The 15,455-nt window shown below is 44.5% G+C and overlaps 1 protein-coding gene across 1 annotated transcript; it reads left to right on the top strand.

Annotated features, from left to right (window-relative positions):
* Positions 1–1,506: 1,506 nt before the first annotated feature.
* On the top strand, positions 1,507–13,608 carry CDO1 (cysteine dioxygenase type 1). The gene is made up of 5 exons (XM_032842245.1): positions 1,507–1,746; positions 4,898–4,975; positions 6,715–6,869; positions 11,687–11,856; positions 12,835–13,608. Exons 1-5 carry the CDS (start codon positions 1,577–1,579, stop codon positions 12,862–12,864), a joined length of 603 nt encoding a protein of 200 aa, XP_032698136.1. The 5' UTR covers positions 1,507–1,576; the 3' UTR covers positions 12,865–13,608.
* Positions 13,609–15,455: the final 1,847 nt, after the last annotated feature.

Raw genomic sequence — 15,455 nt, 5'->3', positions numbered from 1 at the left:
AGTGAAAGCAGATTAGGATAGCTAAAACGAAGTAATTAAGAGACTCAACAGAAAACACACCCAAAAAAATTCGAGTAAACAATAAAAAGCATGTACAAAGTAGTCTGCCCCAGAGTACATCAATTAACCACTTCTCAGCAACCTGTATCACAAAAAAATGGCTTCTGAGGTGCTTTCCACTTCTTTCTGAACAATGGCGATCCAACCGTCATTTTTACTTCCTAACATATTAATATTTACAGTGTAATCAGTTTAAACACTCATGTTTAAAATATAACTTTAGGGCACTTACTACATGGCACAAGTAAATTTAAGAATAGAAACACACATACAGTGAAGCAAAATGGGGGTGGGGGGGCAGGGAAAGACCAGTCTTGCAGAAAGTTAGGCCTTAAATCCGAATTATTCCCTGGGTCCGTTTATAATGAGAAGGAATGAATCTGTCCCTCACACGTATTTTCATTCACACTCAAGTCGTGTCCTTCCGAAAGCGTGCTGAGCGCCCTGCACAGCACAGAAACACGTTTCCCTAAACAGTAGGCTCGTTCAAGTGCACGCATCGATTTGATTTTAGTAGTCCAGTTAGAACCCTTTAAATTAACGGCTTTAGGCGCCATCAATGATCCATCCGGTCTTTGCACCTAAGAGTTTTAAAGGAATTGTTTGATTTTAAAATCGAAGAGGGGTCCCTGGCCTTCCGTCGTCTCCCTAGACTTGCTCAAGACCCAAGTGTCCTTTGTGAACATGCATTTTCAGTACAATACATTTAGGTTTGGGGGTTTTTTCCCCCAAGAAAGACTTCCAGTTCTTTTTGTTTTGCTTTTCCACCCAGCCTGGAGCATGTTATGGAGACTTTGCGGTCGACGACACAGTAGCTCTCCAGCCAGGGAGTGGACTCCGTCGTCAACCTTCGCAAGCAATTCACAATTCCTCAGCTCTGTTTAGAAGGGTGGGTCCCCTTCCCCGCTCGTCAGCGTCCCCCCAGCCCTCCAGCCTTCTTCCGACCCCCTCCGGTCTACGTCCTGGCGTCGCGAAGCGCGGCGGCAGGGGGCGGGGGGCGCGGGCGGAGGGGCCGGGATGGGCGGACACAACGCGCCGAGCCGAGGCGGGCGGAGGACCGCGCGCAGCCCACCGATCAGGCGGGGACGCGGAGCCAGGGGCCCCCGGGAGCGCCGCGGTGCCGCGGGAGGGGGGCTCGGGGCGGCGCGTGTGGACCTTGTCCGCACGCTCCCGCCGCCCCCGCCACGGTCCCCGGGTCGCTCCCCGCCTCTCCCCACCCTCCGAGGGCTGTTGGTACAGTCCCGCCGACTCCGAGAGCTTAAAAAGGGCCCGGGCCGCCGAACCCGCAGACTAGGTCCTGGTTCGGGTGCGCAGCGCGTTCATTCGCGAGCCCGGATCCTCTGCCCTGCTGGGGGTCGGGGAGCTCTTTAGTCTCGGGCACTCTTGTTTGGGGGTTGTGTGTGTGTGCGTGCAGCTATCCAGCCCGCCCCTAAGCTCCCTCGCCCCCAGCTCCCCTGCGATCAGCTCCCGCACCGCAGCCCGCAGAGAGCCGCGCGCGCCGCCAGCTCCGCGAGGGATGGAGCAGACCGAGGTGCTCAAGCCGCGGAGCCTGGAGGATCTGATCCGCCTCCTGCACCAGCTCTTCGCCGGCGAGGAGGTCAACGTGGAGGAGGTGCAGGCCGTCATGGAAGCCTACGAGAGCGACCCCGCCGAGTGGGCAGCGTACGCCAAGTTCGACCAGTACAGGTGCGCGCGCCCTAACCTTGGCCGCGGGAGCTGGGGCGCGGGTCTCCGAAGCCAGGCGGCGCCGGCTGCCGAGTCCGAGCAGGAGCGAGCAGTGGGGGAGGAGGGGGCCGCCCTGCGCCCGCCGTCAGCCCGCCTCGCCCGCACACCAGTGCTGCTCCTTCTCGCCGTCCAGCCGCGGGGCTGCCCGGATGCGGAGGCCACCGCACGGCTGCAGACTGTTTTGTTCTCTTCTCGCCGGTCCACCTGGACGCTTCCCTCCCGCTGGGGCGCCTGCCAGGCGCAGCGGTGCAGGGAAACCCCGGTGGCCCCCAGAGCTCAGGCTGTACGCGGCCCGCCGTCCCTGGGGGACAGATGGAGCGTACTCCCCGGAGAGAACTCCATCAGCCATCCCGAGAAAGGGGGTGAGGGTGGAGGACACAGTCCCCCGAGCCAGTTCTCCATCATTTGGCCGCCCGCAGCCGGGCACCTGCCAGCAGGCGTTCTTGCCACTATAAAAGAGCGTCGTGGGGTTGTGTGCTACTGTTTTTCAGCTCCTGCTGCCCCTCCCAAACCCATTTAACTTGCCGGACTGTGGGGTTATTTTCAACCCACTATCAGGGTTGTGAATGCAAGGACTGCTTCCCTTTGAGCCCCCAAGCAATACGCACTCTCCTGTCCTTAGTTCTGAGGCTCTGGAGTGTAAATTGTAAAGACCCCTGCTTTCAGACCCCTGCTTCCCACTTGTGCTAGAGTGAGATGGTCCTTTGCAGCTCTGGCTTGGTGATATAAATAAAAATGAATCTCTACCAGTCCTCCAGCGCCAGAAATAAAACCTGATCCCACTCCCTCGCCCCGAATGGTGAGGGTTTCTTTCCCAAAGGGCTGCTAGCGATTCACCCTTTGTGGTTGGTTGGGCTGAGGCTGGGCAGAGGAAAATACCTGAAAGATAAGAATCAACCGAGATTGTTTTCCTTGGGAGCAGTTCCTTTTAGTTACCTTACCTAAAGATAGGTGGTATGTTTGTAGGCAGCAGCTGTTTTTTCTGCACTTTAGGATTTGAAATAAAGCGAAGCTTGCTTAAGATCCCATTTTGCACTTGGAAGTGGCTCCAGGAAATTCCTTTGGTTCCTATCTTTCTGTGGCTGCCAATAAGGCTACAAGAGTCCACTTTCTAATTTTGCCGTGAGCTCTAAATGAGGTCTTAACTCTGGCACAGGTCCCTTCCAGTCACTTTCCTGGTGTATTAACTCATTTATCATGACAGCTGTGTGAGATAGGTACAATTCTTATCCCTGTTTTACAGATGAGGAAGGTAGGCAATAAAAAGATTGGAGCACCTGCACTGAGTCAGACTTTGATCAGGTAGCTCCGAGATTCAAATTAGCATCATTATTCCGAGCTCTCACTCTAAAGGACCACTAACCTTTCCGCAGATCCCTGGTGTCATGGTAGTTTGCTCTAAGTCTAGATACTGACCAAGTGAAATTCACCAAGGTCAGTAGGCTTAGGCTCTTAATCTTTAGAACAAGGGCATTTCCAGGGGCTTTGAATTCCAGATCAGCTGAAATGCAGACATTCGTGTTGACTATTGCACAGGTATCCAGAGGTGCAACTAAGGAAGATGATGCAGTCCTGGGTGGGCCCTTGGGGCAGCGTGGAGGGAGAGATGTAGGAGAGCGCAAATCACTTTGGTAGATTTTTTTTTTTTTTTTTTTTTGCACGGAATAGATGTCCCAGTACTGCGAAGGATTCTGATCTCTGACCTTGGGAAAACCAGTGCAGAAAAACCAAGATGGGGGACACCTGGGTGTCTCGGTTAAGCCGCTGCCTTTGGCTCGAGTTGTGATGCCGGGGTCCTGGGATCCAGTCCTACATCGGGTTCCTTGCTTCGTGGGGAGCCTGCTTCTGTCTCTGCCTCTGCCTGCCATTCTGCCGGCTCGTGCAAACTCGCTCGGGCATGCTCTCTCTTTTTCTCTCTGACAAGTAAATAAATAAATAAAGTCTTGGAAGAAAGAAAGAAAAGAAAGAAAAACCAAGATGGAATATGTTCTAGTGTGAGGCAGATGGCAAATTCTCTGGAAATACCCCAGAGAGGTAACGGCAGGGTGACCCCAAGACTGGTAGAGGAAGAATGAGTATCCTGACACCAAAGCGGAGTTTATTGGGAATTAAAGGCTGTGTGCACAGCTCCTTGCTAGGTCATCAAGGGCTACCCAATAAGGATGACTGACATCTAAAAAGCATTTTACTAATTCTCTTTCCCTTGCTGACCCTGCCCGGCCAGCACCTGGCCTCCTGCTTGGGGAGGAAAGGGGTGGAATGGGCATTCAGGACGAACCTGAACAGATGATCCTGTGATCAAACACTCCCCCAACTATGGGATAAAGATTCCTTGTCTTAAAAAAATCTGAATGAATGTCATAATTATCAGACTTTGCTAATTAGTTGGTGTGGATAGTACCTCTTTAACCAAGAGAAACTTTAGAAGTGGTTTGTTTGTTTTGTTTTTCTGATGGTGTGCTTGTGGTAGTTTACATCTGGGATTTTTTTTGTGGCCAATTACTGGTTTCTCCTGGAAAAGGTTTTAGAGTGTTACTTACTTCCCTATGGAATTTCATTTGTTGTGTACTTAAGTCAATCCCCACCCTATTTGTGGAGGAATTTTCATTATGAGTGCTTTTGAATGTGGTTTGTGTCTAGGCTAGGACAGAAACTAAGAATTTCAGAAACAGCTATTTAATGAAACCTTGTTTCTAACGTTATAGTTTAGCTACAGGGAGGTGGAAAAAAAGACAATAGCAACATTCTTGCCTAGTAAATGCACCTTGTAAATACTTCTTTAAGAAACCCTGTTTTTATCAGTTTGAGGCTGTCAGGAGGAAAATTAAGGAATTTGCTTTTTTTTTTTTTTCCTTTTACCTTTTTGGTGCAATTAATTAAAACAGAGCAGTTACAAACATGGTAATACAAACTACAAAAATGTCCAAAGTGAACTGTGGAAAAATGACTTGTTTTCATTTGTCCTGTATTTTTCTAATGGTAGAACCACATTTATAAGTTGTATAGAGGTAGAAATGTTAACCTGTCAGTGAGCCATACTTCGTGACGTACTTCTTTTTTGCAATGCACATTTCATCGACCAGATTCAAACTTCTGAATACCTTCCTTTCAGGTATACTCGAAATCTTGTGGATGAAGGAAATGGAAAATTCAATCTAATGATTCTATGCTGGGGTGAAGGACACGGCAGGTAACGCAGCTACTCATTTGCAAATCCTTAGTAGATCATCTGTTCCAGCCCAAGAAAAGGACAGTGCCAGAATGGCCACAAGTTTGGGAGCATTAACAAATCTCACCTTACAGTTGTTTGTTCAAAATGTCCCAACAAAAATTCTCCTGGGAATTAACAGAAGGGGTTTAGGCATATACCACGTATATCAAAACCAACTCCCCAAATGAGTAGTAAATCAAAGGAGGTAAGTAACCAGTTTAACTTAATATCTCTCTCTGTGTCTTCTGTGGAGTTAAATGTATCTGGAATTTTGCTAAAACTTGACTTTGGTGGTGCTTTGAAGTCCGTAAACAATTGCGGGACCAAAGACACAGTGTCCACATTTGGATCTAGAAAAGCAGTTCACAAATTCAGAAAATCTCTTGCTACTTCAAGTTAATTGTTTACTGTCTTTGCCCTTTTTCATTCTTTTAGTCTTTTTATGTAGAGGGCTAGGCAGCTTAAACTAACACCAATTCTTTGAAACTTGGTTTCTTAATTTGTCCTTCGTTTATACACTTTTGAGTATTGTTAATTCTGTAAACAGATCCTTCTTGGGCCTTTGAGAATGGTAAAAACAATACTTGCAGACCCCTTTTTGATGGGAGAGAGGAGACCTGCATTGATGTGATTTGGGGTGAGTTAGGTCTATAGAGGACTTTACTCATAGGGAATGGCCTTGTTTGCATTCATTCTCTCCATACTTTTTGAAAGCAGATTATGTCAAGAGTAGGACTAGGCTTGGGTGCCTGGGTGGCTCAGTTGGTTAAGTGATTAACTTCTGCTCAGGTCATGATCCCAGATTCTCCAGATTGAGTCCCGCATTGGGCTCCCAGCTCCATGGGGAGTCTGCTTCTCCCTCTGACCTTCTCCCCTCTCATGATGCTCTCTCTCACTCTCTTAAATAAATAAGTAAAATCTTCAAAAAAAAAAAAAAAAAAAACCACAACTAGCCTCTATGGATTTAGAAGATGAGTTCTTATGGTTTTATGCATTCAACATAGAAGATAAAGGCTAATAACACACAGGTTCGTACCTTTTATTACTCTAAGGTTACGTGAATAAAAGATTTCTGCAGATTCAAGGTACTCTCTTTCTCCCTCTATTGTTGGGAATTAATCACAGGTGGTTCTGAATCTACAAAATACTGGCATGATTGCAGTGAAACCTCTGGGTGTTAATACACATACACATGGCTTTTGTGTCCCCCAGAGGGAGGAGATAATAGAAAAGGCCTGGGGTTGGGGGGTGGGGCCAAAAAACACTTTATGTTAAGTGATATTACCAGTGTGATGCAATTATGAGAGATGATTATCCTTTCTCCAGTTTCTCTGAAGTTTTATAATTGAGTTGTGGCTCAGCTTAATTGAGTTCTTGAAAGCTATGTCTTGCAGAGGATAAAAGGTGGCTGGTTTTGTGTTTCTGTTATCAAAGTAGTAGTATTACAAACTCGCTTTTTAAAAACAGACTGTTCTGTACTTCGGTTATGCATCCAAATTGCCCTGCATATATGTACTGATATGGAAGACCTAGTATGTTACATGTTGCCCTGAACGCTGTTAATTACAAATTGATGATATATTTGCAAAGCCAGCTGAAATGGTTTGTGACCTGTGCTCTTGACAGTGTGCTGCAGCGGTAAGCTCTGGGCAGAGTGTTATGTGGCCCGGGGTGCTGGACTGTCCACTGAGTTCCATTGTTTTCTTGTCTATGTGTAGCAGTATCCATGATCACACTGACTCCCACTGCTTTCTGAAGATGCTGCAGGGAAACCTGAAGGAGACCTTATTTGCCTGGCCTGACAAAAAATCCAACGAGATGATCAAGAAGTCTGAAAGAATCTTGAGAGAAAACCAGTGTGCCTACATCAATGGTAACAATCGATTACCTTTTTCAAAGGGCAAGAGGGAAAAGCCTTCAACTCCCTTCTGAAACACTGCAGAATTGGGTTCATGGAGTCATGGTTCCAGATACTTAGAAAATGATCTAAAAGCAGTAGGTTGGTTTTTGTTTGTTTTTTTTTTTAAGATTTTATTTATTTATTTGACAGAGATCACAAACAGGCAGAGAGGCAGGCAGAGAGAGAGGGGGAAGTAGGCTCCCCACTGAGCAGAGAGCCCGACTAGGGGCTCCATCCCAGGACCCTGGGATTATGATCATGACCTGAGCTGAAGGCAGAGGCTTTAACTCACTGAGCCACCCAGGTGCCCCAGCAGTAGTTTTGTTTGTTTGTTTGTTTGTTTGTTTGTTTTTTAAAGCTTTGCATCTGAGTTAGGATCGCTTACTCAAAGTACAAGCCAGAGCCCGTAGATTGGCGCCCATTGACAAGTTATTTCCTGCCAAGTCTGAGGACAGTTAGCGTTGAGTATGAATGTACAAAAGTAGATTCTTCTTCTTCTTTTTTTTTTTTTTTTTTAAGATTTTATGGGGCTTGAACCCACGACCCCGAGGTCAAGAGTCTCATGCTCTACCAACTAAGCCAGCCAGGCACCCAAAAAGTTGATTCTTAGGGAGCAAAGCCAGGTTGGAAATATTAGTCTTTGTGTTAGAAAATGTAAGGAAATGTTCTGGAAATGATTAGGAGTGCTGGCTCGTCCCTGTTTTTGTAATATGCGTACAGCATACCCTAAAAGCATGTTCTCAAGGGAATCTTTACAGAGCACATTATTTAGTAATGATTTATAGATCTCCTACCAAGAATTCATTCTTCCTCCTAAATGCCATCTGGGAGAGCCAGATGCTTTTTAGAAGAGGCTGTGATTAACATCTGTATTTCTAAAGGGGATAGATACTAACTTTCCACAAAGCCTGCTGAAAATGATGGGAGATCATTTTTGATTCCCGTTTATGGATGAGATTGCCAACATATAGGAACAATAAATAACTCATCTGAGATCAGTCAGCTTTTATGTGCCGGACAGCATTTGAACTCAAGCCATTTGATTCCCAAGCTCATACTCTTAATTGGAATGCCATCCCACTGATGTAAAAGAAAATACCATAGAGACTTTTTTCCTGGCTATGCAACTTTTCCTCATGTATCTTAAAGTCCCATATTAGTTGTGATACTTGGCCTCAGTTTATTCATTAGTTTAAGAATGTAAGCCACTGGGGCACCTGCATGGCTCAGTCAGTTTTGTGTCTGCCTTCAGCTCAGGTCATGATCTCAGGGTCCTGAGATTGAGCCCCACATCAGGATCTCTGCTCAGTGTGGAGCCTACTTTTCCATCTCCCTCCCTGCTTCCCCTGCTTGTGTGTGCACACTCTCTCTTTCTCTGCCAAACTAATAAATCTTAAGAAAAGAAAAGAATGTAAGCCAATTACAAAGGTCAAATAGTATGGGAAGTTTTCTCCCCCGTTCACAAAGCACAAAGGTGTCCATTTCTTATGTGGCAGGAAGCTTTTATTTGAGGATTGCTGTATATATAAGGCACTCCAAATTTCCTAGAAAAACTTTGTTGCCCAATAAGGCCAGAAAGGCTTTCAGCTGGAGTCCTCGAGTCTTTATGAAACTAGATTAGGTCTTAAAGAGGAGGTAAGCTTTATTCAAGGGTATTCAGTGCAAAACCTCCAGGAACCAAGCAGGTGCAATACAGGCCAGGAGTAAGGCTGCAGGGTACTGGTGTGTGCAGGCCACACTGTCCAAGGGGGTTAGTGACGGCCACTCAGTTCCAGCCACATGGTTCGAATTCTTTTCCACCAAAGTGGGAAATTCTGATTTCTATGGGAAATTTTGCCAATTGGTAAAATATGGGGAGGGGGGGCGGTGGGGGATAAACTAAATATTTTTGTAGACTAATAGTCCATAAGATCAAAAGCCTCAAAGTTCAGCCTTTGATTTTTACAGATGCAGGAGGAGTACAGATGGGTACTGATGCTGGAATGATGTTTCAAGTACAGGGAAGAGCGTGCGGGAAGGGAAGGCACAATCTTTGCAAAGAATGAAAAGTTCTGGAATGGTCTCACTAGAGAGAAGAAGGGAGAATGGGCCTGGACAGGAGTGGTAAGAGAGTAGAGTGAGATCAGGGCCTGGGCCTCCAAAACCAGCTGAAATTAAGAGCTGGCTTAAGTCAGTAGAATTTTATTGGGAGTATCTTGATGGATTCCATAGTGGGGTACAACATAGGGTGGAGGAAAAGGGAAATTGGGGCAAGGAGATGAAATTAAATAATGTAAAGGCAAATGGTAGACATGCCTGGACCAAATTGACATCCATAAGTATCTCCAAGAAAGGTCCAGGGTTTTTGTGAGAGATGGTACACCATAGGCATAAAGGAAAGGAGGCAAAGATGGATGGATGTGTGACTGGATGGACGGAAGGATGGGTGGATGGGTGGATGGATGGATGGATGCTGGGGTTATTAACAGTAGGTATCAGGCAGGAGTTTCAGGGGCTTCTCTAAAGGTTGGTGGCTATGTGGGGTCTATGCCTGCAGGATTGTGCAGCTTGCAGTTGGAGAAACAACCAGTTTATATAAGGGTGGCCATCTCTTCAGAATGTGGAACCTAGGTTCAGAATTGTGCCTAAGCCAGTCTGTTATGAGCAGTAAGCTATAGAACCAAAGAGTCTGTCTTTGAGAATTACGTCCCATTTGGGGAAATGAAGAAAATGTCTAAAGATCCCAGAAGTTGTGAGTTGTTGGAAGGTGGTCTAACTATAGCTGGGATAGAACTTCAGTCTTTGCCTTCTAGGCTTTGCTGTTGTCTTACGCGAGCTCACGGAGCCAGATCATGAAGCATAAATCAGAATTTGGTGCCTCCCTTGACTACACAAATTAACACAATTCCTTCCTTGATTATTCCTCAAACTCTCTCCTAACTAGAAATTTTTTCTCAACATCTTTTTGAGTATTTGGTCTTCCCTCCTTTCCTTCCCATCCCTTTCTTCCCTCCTTCCCCTCCCACCGTGCAGGCTTTCCCTTTGCTCCCTCCCATTGATGATCCCCTTTTTTTCCTGATCTCTTGTCTGCTTCATTCTTGGTTCATGCTCTCATTTTGGTGAAGGATATCTTCATTAGCTCTATGAGAAAGGGTTCATGGAAAGTATGTTTTTGAGACCTCGTGTATCTAAAAATGTCCATTCCATCCTCATAACATGGTCGATAAGTTAGCTAGATGTGGAATTAGGACCTAGGATCTTCTCTCAGAGCTATGAAAGTAATCCCTTGACTTTTCATTTTCAGTCTTCTTTTTGAAAGCCTGGTGCCATTCTGTTTCTTGATTCTTTCTGTGAAATTTTGTTTTCTTTCTAGAAACTTTGGAATGTTACCTTTTGGTATCTTTTCCTATCCCCAGTATTACAGTCCTCTCTCTTGATTCATGACTTTCATTCATTGTGTTGGGTAGTCTGTGGGTCCTTTCATTCTGGAAATCTGCATCCTTCTATTCAAGAAAATATTCTCAAGTTATTTCTTTGGGGTTTTATGGGGTTTTGGTGTTTTGGTTCTGTTTCTGAACCTCTCATTGCTCAGATATGAAACCTCCTGAACTAGTCGTCTGATTTTTTTTTTTTCTTTCCTGTTTTCTGGTTTTGTCCCTTTGTTCTCGGAGTCTTTTCCAGCTTCCTCAGTTTTTCTTTAAGCCTTTCGATTCAGGTTTTTATTTCTCAGATATTCCTTTCTATTTTCTGAGAGCTCCTTTAACAAGGATCCTGTTTTCTCATCTCTTCTTTGAGGATATTAATCATAAAGTTGCTTTTTTTAAAAGTTTTCTCCTGAGTAGTGTCTGATTCAGGGGTCTGTATTTTGAGGGGGGCGTGGTGCTCTAGCCCATGTCTTTACTATTAGAGGCTTTGCTCAGTTGTCTGGTGGCCTTGGCTGTATGCTAATACTTGAAAACTGAGGACAAAAAAAAAGTTAACATGGGTGGTGTGTGTCAACTGGACTCCCTCTAGGGTAATCTGGCAGACCTTTCTCCTTGAGGAACAACTGATGGAGACATCTTGAAAAGCTGTTCTGGAGCCGATCAGATTCCCTGAGAAGGTGCTTCCCATCTCCTGTCTGGTAGGGGGCAGGGAGGAATCCTGTCTGGCAGCATTTTGGCAGCTAAGTGGGGAAGAAAGCAGGGATTTTACCATTTAGTAGGTAAATGATCACCTGTTAAAGTCACTTCTGCTGGTCCTGAGTTCATGTATTAGGCTCTTTCTAGAGTATAGATCTCAGACTTATACTCGAGGGAAATGAGGGAAAGAAATAGTAAAAGGGATTTGAGCTTTGAACCAGTTCCTGGATTTTTCACCCCATCTTCATCCCCGTTTCCAGAAGCACCTGTGTTGCCAATCCCTGAGCTGTTGTACACAGATAAAGATGTGATATCAAGATAGCGGTCAGGTTAATTTTTGGCTCTTCCCACGGATAGCTCAGGATTAGCTTTCTGTCCTTGGCCAAATGGTTCATCTACTTTCAGGCTCTTAAACTTTTATTGATGTTGGCTCTTTCCCCATTGGTGGTGGTGGTGTTTTGGTCTTGGTGGACTGATGCCCTTTGAAAATTGTTCTAATACAATTGTAGGGGGCTTTCAGGAGAGAGTAGAGAGCACAGCGTTTATGGTCTTTAACTGGAAAGTCCCTTTGAAGTAACTGCTGTCAGTAGCAGATTGATTTATGCTCTCAGGTGGTTAACAAAACTTTTATCGGCACCTGTCAGTCGTCTAAGCTCCTTCATCCGCTTCTCCTTCTGGGGTCTTGTGTAGATTCCATTGGCTTACATCGAGTCGAGAACATTAGCCACACGGAACCTGCTGTGAGCCTTCACTTGTACAGTCCACCGTTTGATACATGCCATGCCTTTGATCAAAGAACAGGACATAAAAACAAAGTCACCATGACATTCCACAGCAAATTTGGAATCAGGACTCCATTTGTAAGTAGAAGTTCTCTCTCCTAGGATTAAGTGCTTTGTGGGTTGATGACATGACACTGTACACATTGCTTTTTTTTTGTTCCAGATACTATTTGAATGTCTTGTGGTTAAGTATTGTTGAAAAGAAGAGTGGGATGACCTTAACGTGGTGGAGGGGGCCCTTGTATCCTAATTCTTTTTCTTTAACTTGGGAGAGGATATTTTCCATTTATATATTCTTTATTTTTTTCCATTTATATATTCTTTAACAACGTAAATTCGATGCAAGGAGTTATGCATGGAGGAACTTAAAAATGTATGCTCATTCCTGAAGAAAATGTTTCCTCATTTCTTAGAGAAATAAGAATAAAAACTATTATTTGATGTTAACTGCTCCTGCTGTGACTTAATAATCACAGGCCTGCCTGTGAACTAGGACAACACAAATCACTCCCATAGTTAACTTTCCCAAAGTCAAGGCCCTATTCTGATGATACAAACACACACCCGTTTTGATGACCAAGTTGCTTTTTCTTGGAGTAGTGATACTGTGTAGACCACAAATCAGTGAGAGGAGACTCTGGTAATTTGTTCCCCACATGTTTCCTCCTAAAAATAATCAGGCCCCCAACAGTGGTCTGGTATGGCCAATCTTCTCCCGCTGCTGAAATACTTTGGCCATTCAGGGGAACAGTTTCAAATTCACAAGAGACTGTCCAGAAATAGACAGTGCTTGAAAACTGATACTGGAAACGATCCTAAACAAATCTTAAAATACTGCCTCGAAGGGAAGCGAGAGCAGAATTTTCTCAGGTGATTGCCCAACCTCATTGTCTGCATTCTCATCCCCAAGAGATAGTCTCATCACAGGGACAAAACACCAGGGCTTCCCTGCCAAAGCCAGGTTTTCATATACCTCTAGAAAAGTGAGGATTCCTTAGGAATGGGCTGAAAGTTCTCATGTAAAGATTCTGACACAACTTTCTTTGTCTCTTGCAGACAGCTTCAGGATCCCTGGAGAACAACTAAGGAGTACCACATCCTCTAAGGTGTTAAGCTTAAGGTCTGCTAAAAGTTTTACCCTGGACAGGGACGCCTCCAGCAGCTGCTGTCCAGTAATACACTTTATGAAGCCAATCCTTAGATCTCCTGCAAGGCAGATGCTAATTGTCAAGCACTGAGCGAGCAGATAGTGCCCCAAGCTACTACAGAAGAAAAACCCCATTAAAGACAAAACAGACTCGTAATTTTAAAAGGCCAATGCAAGTGCTCTCCTGGTTTATTCCTCTGAATTCAGTGGAACCATATGGGGGAGGGATGTCAATGACTATCATCAATTCAATGAAGGTTTTTACAGCTTTTGGAAACCCTTTGGTCTCTGAATTATAATTAGCAATAAATAAAAACCAGAAACCACAGACATCAGATGCTTGCCTTGTTCCTTGAAGAACTAAATGTAGGCGTCTTTTGTATTATTTGTATGTTCTTAATATTTGCAGAGAATTTTTTGAATCTATGGATTTTATTTTTTCATTCTTACTTGACAAATTCCTGTCCATAAAGTAGGATATGGTAGACAGAGAAACTCAAGGCACTTTGCCGTTAGGTAATGAAAGGGAGGCCAGAAGATTTTAGGAAAGTCCCTGTGCCCCTAAACCCAGGCCAAACCAAAAACACAAATTCACGTCTAATGTGTCCAGTGGTCCTAGTCAAAGACTTTGTACTGCCACTAACATTGCCAAATAATTTTAATAAAACTGGATTTGAATACAATTCCAAGTTGTCTTTCTGTTTAACATGATGGGAATTTCATTTAATTCATACTTTTTTAGACTTTGGTGAGATACCAATACTGCAAAAGATACTTTCATGAGGTGAGGTGGTGAGAGAGCGGAAAAAAAAAAAAAAAAAGGATTCAATGCAGCTTACCTTTTCATGCTTCACATATGTTCACTAAATGCCCAAGGGGTATGAAGCTGAGGGGCTCTGGCCCCCGTGTGATTGACCAATGTGAGCAGTTTGGCCTGAAAATTAGGTGTGGGTCTGTCCATGTTTCAATGGGAATTGGTTCCCAACATTTAAAAAGAGATTTCATAGAACAACGTGTAGATTTCTAGCTTCTTGAAAATTTGAAGTCACCACATGCATTTTCATTGGTGTCAGTGAGCTGGGCTCAGATCTGCCCCTTCAAGTGGGGCCACCTCCCATCTGGCCCAGCTTGCTGGTTTGCCCTGTTGATGTTACCTGCAAAGACGCTTACGTATTTGAGTTTGCTGCTCCTACTTCAGGCAGTCATTTTAGGAATACCTGTCATAGTCTTGGAATTGATGATCTCCAGAAACTTACACAGAAAGTCAAGTCCTTTGAAGATGGTTCCATGTAGGTCATTGCTTTGTTGTTGACGCCATCTTGTAGAACTATTCATATCTTTATTACATCTTTGAGGAGGATGTTAACCATTTATTGAGTGCTTACTCCATTTTTCTAAGTTGTTAGGAGGTACTAACTTCTGGAAAATGACCTCATTTAATTAGGCCACGTGTTGGTTTTCTACTGCTGCTTTAATGCCATTTTCCCACAGGCTTAGTGGCTTGAAGCAACACAGATTTATTTTTCTAGAGCTCCATGGGTCAGAAGTCTGTTTCAACAGCATTAAAATCAAGATGTCGGCAGGCCTGCGTTTCCTTTCTGTGAGTTCTCTGTCCTGTTTTATTGGGCGTTCTTCCCTAGCTTCTGGAGACTGCCTGCATTCCTGGTGCGGGACCCACTTGTCCATCTTCAAGCCAGCGATGGCGGGCTGAGTCCTGTATGTCTGCACTCCAACTTGTTCTTTGCTTTTCTTTGCTTCTTGGAAGGATTCAAGCAACTAGAAATCATCTCTGTCTTTACGCTATACCCTTCCATCTGTAAAGTCTCTTGGCATGTGAGATCATACATCCATAGGTTCTGGGGGCCAGGATGAGGATGTCTGTGGGGGTCATTCTACCAGTCTGCTCTCTTGCTCCCAGAGAGCCAGGTCCATTCTGTGTGCAAAGTATACTGACCACATCCCAGGGTCAACTGAAAGTTCAATATTTTGCCCAAATCTCATCCTTTAGGTATGGGTAAGGCTCTATTATAATCCATCTGGAACACCAGTTGGTCCCCATATTTAGAACTGTTAAGCATGGTTTAGAAACTTACCAAATTTGGGGCACCTGGGTGGCTCAGTGGGTCAAAGCCTCTGCCTTCAGCTCAGGTCATGATCTCAGGGTTCTGGGATCGACCCCACATCAGGCTCTCTGCTCGGAGGGGAACCTGCTTCCCCCTCTCTCTGCCTGCCTCTCTGCCTACTTGTGATCTCTGTCAAATAAATAAACAAAATCTTAAAAAAATTTTTTTTTAAAAAGAAACTTACCAAATTTATCTTACCAAGATACAAACCTAGGATTTGACCCCAAGCAACTTCCTTTAGAACTCATTCTCTTTATTCTTAGGTCTTCCCAGGTAAGAGCAATCTGGACCACATCCAATTTCTGTATTTCCTAGTGTATTATAAAAGAAAAAAGATGGTAAATGTTTTATATATATGGTATAAGTATTTAATAGATAGTACTTTTAACACATAGTGTGCGGCAAAT

This window comes from Lontra canadensis, unplaced genomic scaffold (genome assembly GCF_010015895.1).
Source record: "Lontra canadensis isolate GAN:19392208 unplaced genomic scaffold, GSC_riverotter_1.0 scaffold126, whole genome shotgun sequence".
In the NCBI taxonomy this organism is placed as follows: domain Eukaryota; kingdom Metazoa; phylum Chordata; class Mammalia; order Carnivora; family Mustelidae; genus Lontra; species Lontra canadensis.
Note: the sequence above shows the minus strand (reverse complement) of the source record. Positions and strands in the feature narration are given on the sequence as shown.